The 21,975-nt window shown below is 37.5% G+C and overlaps 1 protein-coding gene across 2 annotated transcripts in view; it reads left to right on the top strand.

Annotated features, from left to right (window-relative positions):
- PCCA (propionyl-CoA carboxylase subunit alpha) overlaps nucleotides 1–21,975 on the top strand; it is a 473,714-nt gene that overhangs the window by 200,342 nt on the left and 251,397 nt on the right. For both annotated transcript variants that reach the window (XM_024578839.4, XM_024578842.3), the window contains exon 12: nucleotides 649–799. In XM_024578839.4, coding sequence (XP_024434607.2) covers nucleotides 649–799 — 151 coding nt within the window. The remainder of the gene's footprint in view (nucleotides 1–648; nucleotides 800–21,975) is intronic.

Below are 21,975 nucleotides of genomic sequence, written 5' to 3'. Positions count from 1 at the left end.
AAGCAAATTCATCCCCCCCATCCCGCCCCACAGCCTCCCACAAAAGTGAGGATGTGACACTAAGCAAACTGTGAAAAGGACAGTTGTTTATATTATGAGAGCTGAAACAAGAAAGCAGAGTGTTGCCTTATTTGATGTCAGCTGGGGATACTCATGTTGGGGGGGTCTCAAATTTTTTTGCTTCCCTGAGCATGTGTGTGAATGACCACAAAAGTGCTGTGAGTGATTAATTTTGAGATTACAAATAAATTTTAGCAAATTTGTAAATATGAAATCCATGAATAACAAGGATCAATTGTATATATTAGATTCTAAGAATTTATTTTTCTCTCAATTTTAGCTTGAAATGATTCTGAATATGTATTTTAAATTTTACTTATTGAAAACTACTGAACAGCAATAGTTGTATATTTTATAATTTGCAATATAATGTGGAAAGTTCAAATATTTTATGAAAATCTGAAGTTGACTTATTTAAATGTGTGTAATAACCCAATAAGTATATATTACATGTAAAGCATATAATATGAAATTTTAAATTGATATAAATGATCATATCTGAATAAACTTTAAGAACATTTTTATATAATGCACACAGAAGATAATTTGATTTTTGTTGAAAATACACTACTCTTTCTGTACTTGCAGCATTTTTCTGGATTCTGTGACTCGAAGTGCAATGGGAGAACAAGCTGTAGCTCTGGCCAAAGCAGTAAAGTATTCTTCTGCTGGAACTGTAGAATTCCTTGTGGACTCAAAGAAAAATTTTTATTTCTTGGAAATGAATACGAGACTCCAGGTAACAAAACCTCAGTTTTTTATTTCTTTCCATGCCTCTATATTTTACTCTTCTTCACTTACTCCTTTTTGTGTTTTATAAAAGTCAAAAATCAACTTCAGAAAGTGTTAAATAAAGACTTAGTTTTTATGCTTTGATAAGACATCTGTTAGGAATGACAGATAAGTGTCAAGTTAATTGGATGGTCAGGATCTAGCCCTTCATTTTTATTACTGTTAATACTTAATATGGGGAATTCTACTTTGCTTTTTTCTTGAACTTCTTTCGATGAACCCTATTTGCTAGGGTTCATGTGCTCTTAAGAGAAACTACTCTAGACATTATAAATAAAAAGAGATTTGGAAGGGATTACGGAAGGAAGGGTACCTAGAGTGAGCTTCTGGTAATGACTCTTAGAACTATGCAATCAACCTGGCTTCCAGAACAGCCATCCCTACCAGTTACAAGGTTGACAAATCAAGTGGCTGCCCTTGCATCTGTTGACTTTAAGGACATACTTCCTTACTTCCCATAAAGTTCTCAGGAAGGCATTGGTGCTTTAACTAACTGGTGGATTAATTTTCTTCCCACTTTCTTTTTTCTTTTATTTAAATTGTAAACTATAAGTACACATAGAGAAGGGTACATAAACACAAACATATAGTCGAACATGTTATTTTAAACCAGAGATCTGAAGGATCCAAGGTGCTAAAGGAGTAAGTGGAAGCTGCACTAACCTCCTGCCAGGACCAATCTGGGATTACAAATAAACTGTAGAGAAATCATTCAGAAAAACCAACTGAACACTAGCTGGAGAGAAGCCTTATAACCAAGGACAGACAGAAGAAACCACTTCACCAAAACAAGACTGGAAGGGAACGTGGAGGAAGCACATGAGGTCTGGCTGGGCTACCATGGGCAGCAGCTGAAGTTCCAGAGGGATGTTTCAGCAGCCAGGGGGTTCCATCTGAGAAGTGTGGGGTCCAAACTCCAAGCTGGGCTCCCTAAGACTACAGCAACAGAGCCTGAAAGAAACCCAGATAACATCCAGCTGTGAAAAGCAGCAGGGTTTCTGTCTGCCAGGGAGAGGCCACTGGAGACACAGAAAGCTTCTTAAAGGGCCAACACACAAAATTTCATTTGTAGCGACTTACCCTGGGCTCCAGCAGAGGGAGTGCAGAGTGGACTAGAGATGCTTAAGGAGAGTTGGGGGCTGGTGGCTTTGGGGAGAAAATTGAAGGAATAGCTACCAGGGTCCCTGTGCTCAGTCATTCCCCATATTACAGAAGCCATATTTCTTAGTGAAAGCACTCCTCTCCAAGTGACATCAGCCTGATGTGAAGAAGGAGCCCCACCCACAGGAATTACTCTGCCCTACCTTATAGTGCTGTAGCTGGGCTACTGACTACAGCTTGATTAGATTAACAACTGATCAGTTTAACAACTAAGGTGGAAAATACAAAGAAACAGCCAAAATGGGAAGACAAAGAACCCCAAATGAAAGAACAAGGGAATTTCCCAGAAGAAGAATTAGATGAAATGGAGAAAGGCAATTTGTAAGATTTAGAGAGTTTTGAGTAGTGATTATAAAGATACCCAACAGCAAGACATAGAAAGAGAAAGGACCAGTCAGAAATAAAGAATGCAATATCTGAAATAAATAATACACTGGAAAGAATAAAGAGTAGGTTAAATGAAACAGAGGATTGAATTAGTGTTTTGGAAGACAAGGTAGAAAAAAACACTGAAGCAAAGCAGCAAAAAGAAAAAAGAATTTTAAAAAATGAGGAGAGCTTAAGAAACATTTTGGACAGTGTGAAGCATAACAACATCTACATCATGGGAATAGCGGAAGGAAAAGAAAGGAAGCAAGGAATCGAGGACGTATTTAAAGAAATAATGACCTAAAACTTCCCTAATCTGGTGAAGGAAAAAGGCACACAAGTTCAGGAAGCTCAGAGTCCCAAACAAGTTGGGCCCAAAGAAGCCTATGCTGAGTCACATCTTAATTAAACTGACAAGGTTTAAAGACAAGGAGAGAATCCTAAAAGCCACAAGAGAAAAGCAGGTAGTTACCTACAAGGGAGCACCAATTAGACTGACCTCTGATTACTCAACAGAAACATTTCAGGCCAGAAGAGAGTGGCGAGAAATAGTCAAGTGATGAAAAGCAAGTACCTGCAACCAAGGCTACCTTACCCAGCAAGGCCATTATTCAAAATTGAAGGAGAAGTTAGGAGATTCCCAGACAAGAAAAAGCTGGAGGATTTAACACCAAGCTAGTACTGCAACAAATGTTAAAGGGCTTGCTAGAAGAAGAAGGAGGAGGAGGAGGAGGGGGAGAGGGAAGAGGAAGGAGAAGGAGGAGAAGGAGAAAAAGTAAAAAAAAAAAAAAAGAAAGAAAAAGAAAAAGAAACAAACAAAAAAACCCAGAGGACAACAGTCTAACAATAAAATGGCACTATGTACATATCTATCAGTAATAACCTTAAATGTAAATGGCTTAAATGCTCCAACCAAAAGACATAGGGGAGCTGAATGGATAAAAAAACAAGACCCATATATATGCTGCCTCCAAGAGGCCCATCTCAGATTGAAAGATTCATAAGGACTGAAAGTAAAGGGATGGAAAAAGGTATTTCATGCAAATGGAACAGAATAAAAAGTTGGGATAGCAGGACTTATATCCAACAAAACAGACTTTAAGGTCAAGGCTATAGTAAGAGACAAATAAGGATACTACATAATGATAAAGGGAACAATCCAACAAGAGGAGATAGCCCTATAAAGATTTACGCTCCAACATAGGAGCATCTAAATATGTAAAGCAAATCTTGATGGACATAAAGGGAAAGAGATAGACAGAAATACAGTCACAGTTGGGAATTTTAACACCCCATTGACTTAAATTGGTAGATCTTCCAGGCAGAAAATCAACAAGGAGACAGCAGCATTAAATGACACACTAGTTCAAATGGTTTTAATTAATATTTTCAGAGCATTTTATCCCAAAGCAGCAGAATATACATACTTTTCAAGTGCGCATGGAACGTTTTCCAGGATAGACCATGTGTTAGGACATGAAACAAGTCTCAAAAATTGAGGAAGATTGAAATCATATCAATTATCTTCTCTGACCACAACGCTATGAAAGGAGAAATCATTCATAAGAAGAACATTGAAAATCACACAAAGACATGGAAGCTAAATAACATGTTATAAAACAATGAATGGGTGAACAATGAGATCAAGGAAGAAAACAAAAGATACCTTAAAACAAGTGAAAATGAGAGCACAATAATCCAAAATCTGTGGGACACTGGGAAAGCAATCCTAAGAGGGAAATTCATAATATTACAGGCCTATCTCAAAAAATGAGAAAAAGCTCAAATAAACAATCTAAGTTCACACTTAAAGGAACTTGAAAAAGAACAATGAACAAAGCCCATAGTGAGTAGAAGGAAGGAAATAATAAAGATCAGAGCAGAAATAAAGGAAATAAAGTCTAAAATGATGATACAAAAGATCAATGAATCCAACTGCTGCTTCTGTGACAAGATAAACAAGGTTGGCAAACCTTTAGCCAGTCTCATAAAGAAAAAAGGAGAAAGGACCCAAATAAAATCAGAAATGAAAGAGTAGAAAATAATTTGGCTGTTTCCTTTTTTTTTTTTTTAACTTTAAATCAGTGGTATCATGTATTACATAATTTTTTTGTACCCAGTTTCTTTTCTCAATATTGTGCTTAGGAAAGTCAATCTTATTGTTTTATGTATCTCCCAAGTGATACTTCTTTGAAGAAAATGCCACTGTGTTATCTATTTTATTTTTGTAGATACTTAGTTTGTTTCCAGTTTTATGTGATTTGTACTTGTTTGCTAGGGCTCTAATAACAAAGTATCACAAACTGGGTGGTTTAAACAACAGAAATTTATTCTCTCAACGTTTTAGGAGGCCAAACGTCTAAAATCAAGGAGTTGGCAGCCTTGGTTTCCTCATGGGGGCTCTCAGGAAGAATCTGTGCTTTGCTTCTCTCCTAGCTTTTTGTAGCTGCCAACAGTCTTTGGCATTCCTTTCCTTGGAAGCATAACTCCAATCTCTGACTCAATCACAACATGGCATTCTTCCTTGTGTTTCTATGCCCAAATCCTCCCCTGCCCTCCAATTTTTTAAAATAAGGACACTAGTCATTGTATTTAGGGCTCACTCTAATCTAGTATGACCTTGTCCTCTGCCAAGACTCTTTTCAAATAAGGTCACATTCACAGGTACTGAGTGGACATGCATTTTCAGGAGACACTATTTAATCCAGTACATTATTCAAAAAACACATGTGTCAGTAATTCACATGTGTTTAAGCTGTACATGTATCAACACATGAAAGAGTATTATATACACTTTTCTCTTTATATGTTATATTTAACAATAAAAATATTTAAAGATATATATGGTCTATAGCAGCAATTTTCATTTTTAAAAAATTTCATGGCACATACAACACTACTAAAATTTTGTGGTACACCAAAGATATATATTTTTTGCCAATGTGACCAAAAAACAAATATAATTTTGATTGATTTAAAAAAATGGTAATTACCCACCCTTTTTGCTCCAAGTGACTTAAAAAAAAATTAGATGCCCATGCCTGTATATAAGGAGTTCTGGTACCAATCAGATGCAACCTTATTGTACAATGTGACCAATAAGACGTAACTCTATAGGACCTATATATTTATGATTCAAGACAGGGCATTCATATCAGATGGCTATTGTTGTGTTGGCTGTTGTCATTTCTTTACAAAAAATTTCATACTCAAGGGGAAAAGATGTTAGTGCCCCTGACTAAATAGTCAGGTATTACATGTTTTAAAAATTCTTGCAGCACACCTGTTGAAAATCGCTGGTCTACAGTGACAGAAAATAGATTAGTAGTTGCCTAGGACTCGGAGTTGGGGGCTGATGGCTAAGGGGTGTAGGACAGTAGAAAGAGTAGTAAGTGGTACTCATGCCCAGAAATGGAATCAACTCCTTTTCCCTTAAGCCTTTATTTTTAGTGGGGATGGAGTTGAGTTGTTCCAGGCAGGAGCTGCACAGGGGTTAAGTTTTTTGTATTGCTGTGCTTATCTTTTATGCACCTGGGTTGTGAAGGGTTTTTCTCAGTTTCTATTTCACCCTTAGCTTTAGGATTTTCCTCTGATCTTCTGTTTCAGAAGGTATGTCTTATGCTCTAGCCTCTTTCCCTGAAGTGGACTCCTTTTATTTGTTACTGGCTGCAGGAAGGGTTCTGTTTGAATTTAATTTAATTTTTTAAATTATGTTATCATATCATGTAATGTTTTGAAGGCTGTTTTATTATTGACTAAACTAATTTATTTTTTAAATTGAATTTATTGGGGTGACGTTGGTTAATACAATTATTGGTTTCAGGTGTACAATTCTAAAACACATCATCTGTATGTATTTGTATGTTCACCACCCCAAGTCAAGTCTCCTTCCAACACCATTTATTCCCCCGTTCCTCTCTTCTACCTCCCCTACCCCCATTTTTCCCTTTGGTAATCACCATGTTCACCATATTGTTGTCTGTGTCTAATAGGGTTTTTTTTTTTTTTTTTTGCTTACTCCCTTCACCTTTTCCACCCAGTCCCTCAATCCCTCACTCCCCACTGACAGCTGTCAGTCTGTTGTCTGTATCTATGAGTCTGTTTTTTATTTTGTTTGTTAGTTTATTTTGTTCATTACACTCCACATATAAGTAAAATCATGTAGTACTTATCTTTTTCTGACTGACTTATTTCACTTAGCATAATACTTTCCAGGTCCATCCATGCTGTTGGAAAGATTAAAATTTCCTTCTTTTTTATGACTGTATGTTAATCCATTGTGTAAATGCACCACGGCTTTTTTATGCACTCAGCTACTGATGGGCACTTGGGCTGCTTCCAAATCTTAGCTATTGTAAATAATGGTGCAATGAACACAGGGGTGCATATATTCTTTTTAATTAGTGTTTTGGGTTTCTTTGGGTATATTGGTGGGTCATAAGGCAGTTTCTTTTTAATTTTTGAGGTAACTCCATACTGCTTTCCAGAGTGCCTGCACTAATCTGCATTCCCACCAGGAATACACAAGGGTGGATTCCCTTTTCTCCACATCCCCTCCAAAACTTGTTTGTTGATTTAATGATGATAGCCATTCTGACAAGTAGGAAATGATGCCTCATTGTGGTTTTAATTTGCATTTCTCTGATGGTTAGTGACATGGATATCTTTTCATATGTCTAGTGGCCATCTGTCCTCTTTTAAAAAGTGCTATGCAGGTCCTTGGCCCATTTTTTTAATTGGAGTTTTTTTCTTTTGGTGCTGAGTTTTAAGAAGTTCTTTATGAATTTTGGATATTTACCTCTTATAGATGTATTACTGGCAAATATGTTCAGGGATGTTTTCTGTTGTTCTCTTTTGGTCTTGGTCTTAACTCAGTCCTTGTATCCTTGGATCTTGAAGCCAGGTTTTTCTTAGGGGTCCTGCTCCTCTGTTGGTGGTGGGGAGCCTAATGGTCTGGGCTCAAAATAGTTTTCAGCCTCTCCCCAAGGGTTATATTCTGCATGTAATATCTTATTTCATCCTTTTACTCTCTACCTATCTGCATTCAGACATTTAACATGAGTCTCTGTAAGCAGTGGGTAATTTTTTTAACTAAGTTTGATAATCGTTGTCTTATACCCAGACCACTTTCTTTATAGAAAGTTAATGTAAATTGTGATATATTTGGGTTTAAACTTATAGTCTTTTGAGATGCTATTTTTTGTTCCAACTCTGTAGTCTTTCTTTTTTCTTTTGATTCTTGTTTGCTTTTGCTATATTTATTATTTAATTTTGTACTTGTATTATTAGTTTGGGAGTTATATAGGGTGGAGTAAAGGTAGGTTTACAGTTATTCATATGGAAAATAATATAATAAATTATAATACAATAATAAATTCTGTATTTTATCGACTCACAATTGTAAAGCTACTTTTGCCCCATGCTGTATATACTTCTAATCTTTTGGTAGAATCTACACATACCTAACAGCATACACCCTTATGTTATCAAGGTCCAGTACCAACCACCTTTTCACCTGCCACACCAGACTGTATAAGGACCTTTGAACATTTTAATTCTTTTTACTCTCTTCTGATTCAATGTGCGGTTATCCTTCACAGGACATTCTCTTATTAATTTAAATAACATTCATTCAGTTCTACCGACTTATTCAACCATGTTTTTCTCCTTATTTACTTTTGGAAATTTCTTTTAGGTATTTTGTAAGGAAACTACTCTGTTTTTTCCCTTTACTCTTTATTACCACCATACTCACGCTTCTTTATTTTTATTTCTGTTTCTTTTTTTGTTTCTGGAGAGAGGGAAGGGAGGGAGAAGGAGAGAGAAACACGGATTTGAGAAAGAAACATGGATCAGTTGTCTCCAGCATGTGCCCCAACTGGCAGCTGAACCTACAACCCAGGCATGTGCCCTGACCAGTAATTGAACCCATGATGCCCAACCAACTGAGCCACACCAGCCAGGGCATACACTCACACTGCTGACCACCAAATGTATGGGTGTTTTCCCAGACTGACCAATTCTCTGCTACTAGCTGAGTGTCCTACCATTCAATTCAGTTGAATTGAGTCTACTTTGAGTTAGCCTCAGATCCCACAAGTTAAGGGCTCACAAGACTGAAGATGCCAGTCACAAGTTCCAGGTTGTCACCTATAATTCTGACTAGCTATAAATCAGGGTTCCCATGACCCTCTTCTCAGGTTTGATAAATTGCCAGAACAACTCACAGAACTTAGGGAAATAATTATTTACATTTTCTGCCTTGTTATATAATAAAGGATATGATAAAGGATACAGATGAACAGCCAGGTAAAGAGATATATGGGACTAGGTGTGAAAGAGTCCCAAGCACAGGATCTCTGTCCCCGTTGAATTAGTATGTGCCACCCTCCTGGAATGTGGGTGTGTTTGCTAACCCAGAAGGTCTCTCTGAATCTTACACTTTATGGATTTTTAAATTCCATTATTAAAAATGGAGTTTTTTAATCCATTATTAATAATTCCAAATGGCTTCAGCACGTAGGCATTATTGATTATTAGCTCATTTTCCAACCCTTCTCCTTTCTATGGGAGGATGGGCATTGGATGGAAATTTTCAAGCTTTTTATCTTGGCTCCGTGTTTTTAAATACTGACCTCCATCTAGGAGCCCACCAAGAATTATGTCATAGAACACAGAAGGACTCTTCTCACTTAAGAAATTTCAAGGGTTTTAGGAGCTCTGTGTCAGGAACCAGGGTCAGAGACCAATATGTTCCTTATTTCATAGGTTTGCTTGAAGTAAACTCTTTGTTGACAGCCAGCGATTTCATATTTGTCTTTTTTCATGAAAGCTGTTTTACTCTGAGAATTCTTAGTTTGGTCAGTATTTTTTTTTTTATCAACTCGGAAGATATTATTCCTCTGTCTCTGGTTATTTCTAGTGAGACTTCAGTTCTCATTCTACTGCCTGCTTATTTGGAGATAAATATTTTTAAAATTTGAGTAGCATTTATGAATTTCTCTTTTTGTGAGATTTTCTTCAGTTTTTCTTTGATAAATGTACATATGCATTTGGAATTCATTGAATTTCTTGAGTCTATGGATATGTGTGTGTGTATATACTTTTATAAAAGTATATATATATATATATATATATAAACTTTTACATTTATGTTTGTGTGTGTATATATATGTAGGCACTTTTGTAAAAGTGTATTTATATAAGTTTGTGTGTGTGTGCGTACACACACTTTTATGTTAGACCTTCTTGGTATATATGTATATATGCTAAGTGTATGTGTATACATGTATATACCTTATATGTTAGATCTTCTTAGTATACCTTTACTGTTTCTTACCCTTCTTTGATGTTTTTCATCTTTTTTAAAATTTGTCTTCTGACCTATTTTCCTTACTATTTCTTGAGCTGTATTTAATTAATTGATTACCTATTTAGTTCCTTATTTCATTTGTTTATGTTTTAGTTCTAGAATTTTTTTTTTCTTTTTCCTTTTTTTTTTATTGTTATTTAATTACAGTTGTATGCCTTTTCTCCCCATCCCTTCACCCCACCCCAGGTGAACCCATTTCCCTCCCCCCTCTCCACCCTCCCCCTTGGATTTGTTCATGTGTCCTTTATAGTAGTTCCTGTAATCCCCTCTACCCACTGTCCCCGCCCCCACCCCCCACCCCTGCCCTTGCTATTGTTACATTGTTCTTAATTTCAATGTCTCTGGTTATATTTTGTTTGCTTTTTCCTTCTAGTGCTTATGTTCCAGTTAAAGGTGAGATCATATGGTATTTGTCCCTCACTTCCTGGCTTATTTCACTTAGCATAATGCTCTCCAGTTTCATCCATGCTGTTGCAAAGGGTATAAGCTCCTTCTTTCTCTCTGCTGCGTAGAATTCCATTGTGTAAATATACCATAGTTTTTGGATCCACTCATTTGCTGATGGGCACTTCGGTTGCTTCCAGTACTTGGCTATTGTAAATTGTGCTGCTATGAACATTGGGGTGCACAGATTCTTTTGGATTGGTGTTTCAGTGTTCTTAGGGTATAATCCCAGCAGCGGAATTACTGGGTCAAAGGGCAGTTCCATTTTTAGTTTTCTGAGGAAATTCCATATTGTTTTCCACAGTGGCCTCACCAGTCTGCATTCCCACCAACAGTGCACGAGGGTTCCCTTTTCTCCGCATCCTCTCCAACATTTGTTTGTGGATTTGTTTATGTTGGCCATTCTGACTGGTGTGAGATGATACCTCATTGTGGTTTTAATTTGCATCTCTCTGATGGCTAGTGATGCTGAGCATCTTTTCATATGTCTCTGGGCCCTCTGTATGTCTTCCTTGGAGAAGTGTCTGTTCAAGTCCTTTGCCCATTTTTTAATTGGGTTGTTTGTCTTCCTGGAGTGAAGTCCTGTGAGTTCTTTATATATTTTGGAGATCAGGCCCTTGTCTGAGGTATCATTGGCAAATATGTTTTCCCATATTGTTGGTTCTCTTTGTAATTTGGTGCTGTTTTCTTTAGCCATGCAGAAGCTTTTTATTTTGATGAGGTCCCATTTGTTTATTCTTTCCTTTATGTCCCTTGCTTTAGGGGATGTGTCTGTGAGGATGTTGCTGCGTGGAATGTCTGAGATTTTCCTGCCAATGTTTTCCTCAAGGACTTTTATGGTGTTACGGCTTATATTTAAGTCTTTTATCCATCTTGAATTTATTTTCGTGTATGGCGTAAGTTGGTGATCGAGTTTCATTTTTTTGCACGTAGCTGTCCAGATCTCCCAACACCATCTGTTGAAGAGGCTGTTTTTGCTCCATTTTATGCTCCTGCCTCCTTTGTCAAATATTAATTGATCGTATAGATTTGAGTTTTTTTCTGGGCTCTCTATTCTGTTCCATTGGTCTATGTGCCTGTTTTTATGCCAGTACCAGGCTGTTTTGATTACCGTGGCCTTGTAATACAGTTTGATATCAGGTATTGTGATACCTCCTGCTTTGTCCTTCTTTCTCAAAATTGCTGCTGCTATTCAAGGTCGTTTATGGTTCCATATGAATTTCTGCAATGTTTGTTCTATATCTGTGAAATATGTCATGGGTACTCTAATAGGGATTGCATTGAATCTATAAATTGCTTTGGGTAGTATGGCCATTTTGATGATGTTAATTCTTCCAATCCATGAACATGGTACATGCTTCCATTTGTTTGTATCTTCCTTAATTTCTTTCTTCAGTGTTGTATAGTTTTCTGAGTACAGGTCTTTTACCTCCTTGGTTAGGTTTATTCCTAGGTACTTTATTTTTCTTGTTGCTATATCGAATGGGATTTTTTTCTTGATTTGTGTTTCTGCAGTTTCGTTGTTGGTGTACAGGAATGCCTTTGATTTCTGGGTATTGACTCTGTATCCAGCTATTTTGCCAAATTCATTTATTAGGTCGAGTAGTTTTTGAGTGGAGTCTATAGGGTTTTCCATGTACACTATCATGTCGTCTGCAAACAGTGACAGTTTCATTTCCTCCTTTCCAATTTGGATGCCTTTTATTTCTTTTTCTTTTCTGATTGCTGTGGCTAGGACTTCCAATACTATGTTGAATAGGAGTGGTGAGAGAGGGCATCCTTGTCTTGTTCCTGATCTTAGTGGGAAAGCTCTAAGTTTTTGTCCATTGAATGTGATGTTGGCTGTAGGTCTCTCATATATGGCCTTAATTATGTTGAGGACTGCTCCCTTTATTCCCACTTTGCTGAGTGTTTTTATCAGAAATGGATGCTGTATCTTATCGAACGCTTTTTCCGCATCTATTGATATGATCATGTGATTTTTGTCTTTGCTGTTGTTGATGTGATGTATTATGTTTATTGATTTGCGAATATTGTACCATCCTTGCATCCCTGGGATGAATCCCACTTGGTCATGGTGGATGATCTTTTTAATATATTGCTGGATGCGGTTTGCTAATATTTTGTTGAGAATTTTAGCGTCTATGTTCATCAGCGATATTGGCCTGAAGTTTTCTTTCTTCGTTGTGTCTTTATCTGGTTTTGGGACTAGGATGATGTTGGCTTCATAAAAAGAGTTTGGGAGTCTTCCATCAGTTTGGATTTTTTCGAATAGTCTGTGAAGGATAGGGGTTAGTTCTTCCTTAAATGCTTTGTAGAAATCTCCTGTGAAACCATCTGGTCCAGGGCTTTTGTGTGATGGGAGTTTCTTGATGACTGCTTCAATTTCCTTTGCTGATATTGGTCTGTTCAGGTTTTCTCCTTCTTCTTCAGTCAGTTTTGGAAGATTATATTTTTCTAGAAATGTGTCCATTTCATCTAGGTTTTCAAATTTCTTAGCATATAGGTCTTCATAGTAATTTCTTACGATCCTTTGTATTTCTGTGGTATCAGTTGTAATCTCTCCACTTTCATTTCTAATTCTGTTTATTTGGATCCTCTCTCTTTTCTTCTTGATAAGCCTACTTAAAGGCTTGTTGATTTTGTTTATCTTTTCAAAGAACCAGCTTCTGGATTCATTGATCCTTACAATTGTGCTTTTAGTCTCTATGTCATTTAGTTCTGCTCTGATCTTGGTTATTTCCTTCCTTCTGCTTGCTCTGGGCTGTCTTTGTTGTTGTTCCTCCAGTTCTTGTAGGCGTAGGGTTAGGTTGTTTGTGTGAACTGTTTCTAACTTCTTAAGGTAGGCCTGTATTGCTATGAACTTCCCTCTCAGGACTGCCTTTGCTGTGTCCCATAGGTTTTGGGTTGTTGTGAGTTCGTTTTCATTTGTTTCCAGGAAGTTTTTGATTTCTTCCCTAATCTCGTTCTTGACCCATTCATTGTTTAATAGCATGCTATTCAGTCTCCATGCTTTTGAGTGTTTTGGGTTTTTACCCTTGGCGTTGGTTTCTAGTTTCAGACCCTTGTGGTCAGAGAAGATGCTTGATATGATTTCAATTTTCTTGAATTTGTTGAGGCTTGCTTTGTGTCCTATCATGTGGTCTATCTTTGAAAAAGTTCCATGGACACTTGAAAAGAACGTGTATTTTGCTTCTTTGGGATGAAAAGCTCTGTATATATCAGTTAAGTCCATTTCCTCTAAGGTATTGTTAAGTGACACAATATCTTTGTTGATCTTCTGTTTGGAAGACCTGTCCATTTTTGATAGTGGGGTGTTAAAGTCCCCTACTATAATTGTGTTGCTGTCAATATCTTTCTTGAAATCCTCCAAGATTTTCTTTATGTATTTGGGTGCTCCTATGTTGGGTGCATATATATTTACAATGTTTATGTCTTCTTGGTGGATTCTTCCTTTGAGTATTATGAAGTGACCTTCTGGGTCTCTCTTTATGGCCCTTCTTTGGAAGTCTATTTTGTCAGATATGAGTATTGCTACCCCTGCTTTTTTTTCCTGTCCGTTTGCTTGGAAAATTTGTTTCCAGCCCTTCACTTTCAGTCTGTGTAAGTCTTTTGTCCTGAGATGGGTCTCTTGTAGGCAGCATATGTGTGGGTCATGTTTTCTTATCCATTCCGCTGTTCTATGTCTTTTGATTGGAGCATTTAATCCATTTACGTTTAAGGTTATTATCGATAGGTAGTTATTCATTGCCATTATTTCCTACCTGTGTTCCTCTGTCTTTCTCTTTTCCTTCCTTTCCTTAAAGCAGTCCCTTTAGCATCTCTTGCAGAGCTGGTTTGATGGAGCTGTATTCTTTTAGACTTTTTTTGTCTGGGAAACTCTTTATTTGGTCTTCTATCTTGATTGAGAGCCTTGCTGGGTAAAGTAGTCTTGGTTGCAGGCCTCTGGTTCTCAGTACTTGGAATATTTTTTGCCATTCTCTTCTGGCTTGGAGCGTTTCCATTGAGAAGTCAGTTGCTAACCTTATTGGGGCTCCCTTGTATGTTACTTCCTTTTTCTCCCTTGCTGCCTTTAAGATCCTCTCTTTGTCTTGGAAATTTGCCATTTTAATTATGATGTGTCTTGCAGTGGGTCTCTTTGGGTTCCTCTTGCTTGGGACTCTCTGTGTTTCCTGGATTTGGGTGACTTTTTCTCTCCTCAGATTAGGGAAATTTTCCATCATTACTTTTTCAAACAGGTTTTCTATCCCTTGCTCTTCTTCTTCTCCTTCTGGTATTCCTATTGTACGGATATTGTTACGTTTCATGTTGTCCTGCATTTCCCTTATTGCCTCTTCATTCTTTCTGAGCCTCTTTTCCTTTTCTTGCTCCTTCTGGGTGTTTTTTTCTACTTTATCCTCCAGCTCGCTGATCCGATCCTCTGCTTCATCAAGTCTGCTTTTCATTCCTTCTACTGTGTTCTTCAATTCAGAAATTGTATTCTTCATTTCCGCTTGGCTCTTGTTGATATTTTCTATTTCCTTTTTCATGTTGATATAGTTTGCAGTGAGTTCATTGTAGTTTCCTTGTAGTTTCTGGTAGTTCTCTTTGAGCTCAGAGAGCTCAGTGAGTTTCCTGATGACCATTGCTTTGAACTCAGTATCTGATAGTTGACTTGCCTCTTTTTCGGTTAGTATTCTTTCTGAGACTTCCTCCTTTCCTTTCATTTGGGAATTGTTTCTTTGTCTTCCCATTGTTTGTGAGGCTCTTCTTGTTGGCCTCTGCGTCTTAAATTGCTTTGTTCTGACTCCCTGGATTTATGATATGAACTTCTATGGTAGAATGCCAATGGGATTCGGTGGTGCTGTCTCCTTACTCTCCTGTGCTCACTGGTCTTGAGCTGACGTTTATGTGTTTAACACGGTCTAACTCTAGTCTTTTCAGCACTCCAGGTTTTGTTGTCTCACCTGTGGGAAAAAGAGAAAGGGGGGGCGAAAGAAAAGAAAAAAAAACACACACACACACACACACACAAAACAAACCAAAAGAAAGATGGGAAGGAGGGAAAAAGGAAATAGGAAAGGAGGAAAGGAAGGAAGGAGGGAAGAAGGAATAAAGAAAGATCGGAGGCAAGATAAGAAGGAATTTTAACAAAAATTAAAACATAGAAATATATAAAAGAAGGCAGGAAGAAGACATAAAAATGGTAAAGGATGGGAGGAAGAAGGAATGAAAAAAAGGAAAAAAAGAGAGAGGAAGAAGGAATTCAGGGGGAAAGGAAAAAAAAGAAAAAGGATTAAAAAAAAAAAATCTTCTGTTGGCTTTAAACCGGTCAGGTTATTTCTGGTGGTGTCCTGTCTGTGCAACGGGAGGGGGTGGTTGGAAGGATTGGTTTCACTTTTCTCTCTTCCTGGGTCACACTCTTCGCTGTTTTGTAGGTGTGGTCCCTGGCAGTCAATCAGTCCGTTGATCAGCCAATCCAGCCGCTTTGGCTTGTGACGCGTGCGCTCGCAGCAGGGGAATCCAGCCGCTTTTGGTCTGTGATGTTATTTTGTGCCCTGAGCGCGCAGCCGGCGGACCAATCGAGCCGCCAGGGCTTGGAACGCTGGCGCACAGGTGGCGGATTCAGCCGCCTTGGGGTTAGGACACTCGCCAGCAGCTTTGTATTTGGAAAACGGGCACCCAGCCGGCCCTGTGCTTGGTGAGCGCGCGCAGCCCGCTGAGCCACAGGCTCTGTGCTTGGGGGCCCGATCCAGCCGCCCTGGGCTTGAGTCTCTCAGGCGGGCGGGGCCGCCCTGGGACTGAATCACGCGGCACTCGGTTCCGAGGTTTTAGGCCTGTGGGTGGAGCAGCTAGTCTCTGCTCCAAATTATCTCGGAGGTTTCAGGTGTGGGCGCCCCTCCGGGGTTTCAAGTGCGGGTCCCATTCGCTAATCTGCGCGCGCGCGCGCGACCGGACCTCAGGTGAGCGTCTCAGTCCAGGGGCGGAGGGGGAGGGGCGCCAGGGGCCTCGGCTACTACCGAGAGTTCTCTAATTAGCCCCTGAGTGTCTCTATTTTCTTTTTCTTTTTGAGAAATTCCTCCTTTTCAAGCCCCCCTGGTCTAATCAAGCACCTGGCTGCTCACAGCGCAGCCTGGCCCTCTCCCAAGACTCCTGCCGCAGCCCCTGCGCCAGGGCTGGCGCTTCTGCCGCCCTTGTACCGCGCGGTCCTGGGTCCCGTCGACCTTATTGTCCTTGAGCACTCTTCTTACCGTCAGATCTTTCAGTGTCCTCTATCTTTGGTCTCTGATCTTTGTATATGCTGGAATACTGTTGGCTGTTCGCTCTGCTCCTCAGATCAGCTAGGTATTTCCCTGGCGTTGAGGGGAAGTGGACTCCGCTCCCACCTATGTTGCCGCCATCTTCCCTCAATCTTAGTTCTAGAATTTTTACTTGGTTTTTTATTTTTTATTTTTATTGTTTTAAAGATTTTTTTTTTTTTTTATTTTCAGAGAGGGGGAAGGAGGGAGAAAGAAAGGGAGAGAAACATCAGTGTGTGGTTGCCTCCTGCACGCCCCTTACTGTGAACCTGGCTCACAACCCAGGCACGTGCCATGACTGGGAATCGAACCTGTGACCCCTTGGTTCATAGGCCAGCACTCAGTCCACTGAGCCACACCAGCCAGGGCTTTATTTGCTTCTTTAGAAAATATGACTCAAAACTTATCTTTTTTCATTTCCTAACCAAATTTTTAAGTTTGACTTTTATTTCTTTGAATGTAATTACCTTATTTGTTTTGTCGTATGTGCCTGATCATTTCAGTACTGGAAGCCTTTGTGGTATCTGTTGTCTATGTTGCTTCTTGGTTGTGATGTCTAGTTATTTGTGTGCCTTCATATTTTTACCATATACTGATTATTTTAAAAATTGTTCTTATTAATGTTAGAATGATAGATTTTTTTGTATAGAGATTTTTCAATTTTTCTGCCACATGCCTGTGAACAGTAGTAATTTGTGACTACAGTAATCTAAGCGTGAAGTTCCTCGGACTCCTGAGGGCATATAAAATGCAGCTGGTTTCTAGAGTATGGGTCATTTTATAGTAGTTCACTCATCTCCATGTTACATTCCTTCATGGCCTCAACTTAAAGTGGGGATGATTTATCAATGTCCTCTCTTTTGGTGATCCCTGGTCTTTGTGGTTTGGTTGTACTTTTAATTTCTCGATGCTACCAGAAATATAGCTTAGAGTCATAGTTCTGTTTTCCTGGAATGTTAACATGCCTTTAGGTCAAAATGGTTTAGAGTGTTGGACTTATGTCTCCTATATTCTTAGCGTTTTGATATTTTTTTTAAAAAGATCCTCCCTTCGCACTGTTACTTATGCCCAATTTTGAGCATAAGAGGATGGATTTAGAGTTACATTATGCCTGTGGATTAGATAAATGTATGCCCCAAGTCTGAACAGCCACAGCCCCCCAAAAAACCCCAACAATAAACAAAACAACAAACACCAGTAACTGGATGTTGGAATACTGTTTGAGAAAACTCCTAAACTCACACCCCTTCTTGCCAGTGGGAAACCTGGAGAATGATGGCCTGTGACTCACTGCTGCCTTACTTTTCTCTTCCAAATATCATGCACATGAGTTTGATTGACACATCCAAAATCTCATCCGGTTGTCGAGAATCTCAGCTGCAAGGTAGTCTGGTAATAGGGTTTTAAACCTGTTCTCTTCTGTAGTATAGAGGAGTACCCTTGGAGGAGTTTGGCATGAAGGTCGAGTATTAGTCCACCATTTTCATATGAATATAGCTCAAATGTTTTAATTGGTAAGTTATGTGTGAAAAATTAAAAACATTACCTTATTGTAATTATAAAGTATAACTATCAAATAATGGGACTGATTATTTTATTTACTATAGTAGAAATGATCTAGATGCATTTTGAGAGTAGTATCATAAATATTTATAGTTTGTACAGGCATTAACTCGGTAGTGGTTGCTCAAAATGTACGATACTTCCTTTTTGGAATTACTTCTTTAACCTGTACTGATTACTATGAATGTCATTAGAAGTGACAGAATTTTGCCTTTTTGAGATTTGCTTTGGATTAAAAGTATGTCTTTATAACTAAATTATCTAATTAGATAATTAGCTGGAGAATCATGTTTTTTTATTAAAATGGAGACTTCATTATGTCATAATGACAATAATAGCATGTAATATGATTCTGAAGTCAATTTGTATTTTATTCCAGACACAAGAGATACTAAATTGTTTACTTTGAATACTATATCAGAATTTATGGAATTTTAGGGCACTTTTGTTTCTGTGTTCTTGTGGCTTTTGTTTGTTTGTTTGTTTCTGGCTCATTTATCTCAGACTGTAAGTTTTTTCAAGTTTGTCTGATGGTTCTTTTGACATAAGGCTGCCAAAAAGTTGATATTTATGTCAAATAGTTCTATGTATGCAGTCAATATTAGTTATATATTTATGTTTACATTTCATATCTTGAATGGCTTGCCAGGAAATTATGTTGTATATCCTCAAAAAAAGATTAAAAATAAATTTCAGGAAAAAATTAAATTAAGAATTACATTATATGAGGTCTGCCAGTACGGCAGTCTATACTATTTAATATCACACTTTGATACATTTGTGTGTCCTAGTTAATGTTTAATAATATTCCTTTTCTCTCTTGCATTTACTTCCAGGGACATTAATCCTGTCAGTTACCAGACAAACTAATTTTGGTGTCTTTAGGAACACATCTGTGTGCTGGAGCATGTCTGGTGGTGGAGGCTGTAACTGAATGGGGACCTGAGAAAATAATCTTAGTTTTAATAGTATTCAGAGAGCCATTCTTACATATTTCAAAGACTTGTTTCTGATATGGTTTGAACAATTTAAAATGTCTTTTAATAGATCTTCTTCCAAATTTCTTTACTCACTTTAAATTATAATGGTTAAGGCACACTCACCAAATTCTTTATCTTCTAAGATATATGTTATCTCTAATTAGTGTTTCAGTTTAAGACTGGAGGACTATAATTTTCTTTGTTCTTTTATTTTTCCTTGAAATTTCCTGATTGAACTGTCACTTTTCTTAGATTCAGAACTTACACTTTTTTATTTTCCTGGTAACAGAAATTGGAGAAGCAAGTTTTGCTAGATTTCCTTAAGAACAAAACTATTATAGAACAGAAAGAGTTCATCTACCTAGGGCTAGCAGAGCCAGAACTAAACACGGAGAATTGCAGTGGTGTTTGTTAGCTATTTTATTGATTAATGGTGCCATCCAGGAGAACAGGAAGATAATGCTTAGAAGCCCGAACTCCCCAATGGCATATAGGTTACAAATTATATAGGGTAAAGTCACAAGACATTGTGGGTTAGGGGTTGGAGTCTTGCGAGGAGCCGATTGGTTGCAGGTGAGGTAAGGGTATTGAATGATTTCTTTAGGTCTTAAGGACAGCTCTGAGGTCTGCTCATGGAAGAGTAGCCCAGGGTCATTCCACTTTAGGGTTCAGGCACTGAAACATAACTCAGGTCTAGATGTTATCTTTAGCCTGCTAGAGGTCCAGATCTTGTGACCACGAGTCAGGTTTGGGCTACTGTCTTCTGTGCCTTGGGGATTGCTGATTTTCCAAGGGAAAAGATTGGTCTCTGGTTGATGGTGAGGTGGTGGCTGTGTTTGTGATATGATTTCTAGAGCTAGAATTCAAAACTAATTTAAAAAGGACCTAACGGACCAAAGTTCTAAGGACCCTCAGTTTCAAAATTTGAAATAACAAATAGAGTTTCTCCTTAAAGAGATACAACACTTAGTCTCCAGGTCTTGTGCATAAATACTTGGTTCAATAGACTGGTTTTGTTCTCAGTCTGGACAGGATTTATGTATCAGAATAGACTATATGTCTGTTGTTAGTTCTTTAAGTCACTGGTTTTCTGTTGCTTAAAGATAAAATTAAAATATTTTATCATCACAAGTCCCATTACCCTGTGGCCTTAATCACCCCTGGGAGTTCTCTTTCCTGCCAAAGACTTACTAGTTAGAAGAGAGTCCTTTTCCTGAATATGCCATTCAGTTTGACCTTAGTTTGTCTTTATCATGTTATTTTATTTGTTTGGAATTGCCTCTATCACTCATTGTAGTAGAAGCTCAGATATATATCCACCCACACATATTTTGCCTGTTTCCTTTTGTTCTGAGTAGGATGAATGGTTATATAGAAGGTGAAATACTCTACCCAAAATATGATTTTGCTAAAATGCTATTTCAATGAACTAAATTATATGTAATAATTTTAATTTCTCATTTTATTGAATAATTTTAGTTTCATGAATATTCTACATGAATAGTTGCACAAATAATTTTAGTTTCTAATTTTACTGAACAGTAATACTAAGAATTGGTAATACTTAACAAGAGAAAAAGTTCAAGTGGCTCTAGAGTATACATCAGAAAAATAACTTTCTGTACCACATTTTTATCCATTTATTTGGTTTCTTTAACCATTTATTTGGTTTCTTCTCTGATCCAGAAACCTTTGTTTCCTGGCAGGATTAACAAGAAAATATAGATATAAAAACAGAATAGATATGATTTGTGGCTATTGTTTCCTTACCTGTTGTTTTTTTGACTTGGTATATTGTTATTTTCTTCCTATGCAGAAAATTTTTATTTTTACATCTGCAGATGAATTTTTAAATCTCTTTTATCACTTTTTGTGTTGTGACATACTTAAGGTGAATGAAACATTTTTCTTTTTAAAAAAAATATTTTATTTATTTATTTTTAGAGAGAGGGGAAAGGAGGGAGAAAGAGGGGTAGAGAAACATCAGTGTGCCTTGGCCTCTTGAGTGCCCCCAACCAGGCACCTGGCCTGCAACGCAGGCATGTGCCCTGACTAGGAATCGAACTGGTGACCCTTTGGTTCACAAGCCAACACTCAATCCACTGAGCCACACCAGCTGGGGCTGAAACATTTTTCTTCCATTTTTTCCTCTAGTACTTATTTCATCTTTCCTGGTGAAATTTTCACTTCATCTGGTATTAATTTTATTTTTTAAATGACTACCTGATTGTCACAACCATTATTGAATAATCATTCTTTTCTGTACTAATTACAGGTCACATTCATTATGTACTGAATTCTCATATGTGTGCAGATTTATTTCCTTGCCTGTTTTCTTTTTTTTTGATCATTCTGTTTATTCAGATGCTAGACATCTTATCTATACATTATAATACAGTATTGAAGAGGACTATTCCTTTCTTATCACTTTTATTTTCTGATACTGTTTTGAATTATCTTATTTATAATGGGAAAAATAAAAATAATATTGCTGAACTATTAGGTAAATGTTTGTAATTTCCTACAGAGATATTTCTAAAGGATGTTCTTAATAAGAAAAATGATTCTGAAAACCATTTATATTTTTGTCATGATATTTCTTCATATCCCAATTTGAAAGGCTATATAAGATGTGGCAAAAGTAGGTTTACAGTTGTGAGTACATGAGACAATTTATTCTTGTATTTACTTATTAATTATTGTATTTTTTCCATATAAGCTACTGCAAACCTACTTTTGCCACACCCTGTAATTGTTTCCCTTTTGCAAAAATGAATGGAAATTGACATATTTATATTTAAGCTTGCTGTTTTTTCTCCCTAAGTCTTTATTTCATCCTGTTTTTATTACTAGTTTTACATTATTATAATATTACTTTCTTTTCTGTAAGTGTGAGTCTCCCAGTGCTTTCATGGCTAAAAGCACAGCACCAGAGCATCTAGATTAATCAGTTCTT

This window comes from Desmodus rotundus, chromosome 13 (assembly GCF_022682495.2).
Source record: "Desmodus rotundus isolate HL8 chromosome 13, HLdesRot8A.1, whole genome shotgun sequence".
Lineage (NCBI taxonomy): Eukaryota > Metazoa > Chordata > Mammalia > Chiroptera > Phyllostomidae > Desmodus > Desmodus rotundus.
The sequence above is the reverse complement of the archived record's forward strand: the minus strand, read 5'-3'. Positions and strand labels throughout refer to the sequence as shown.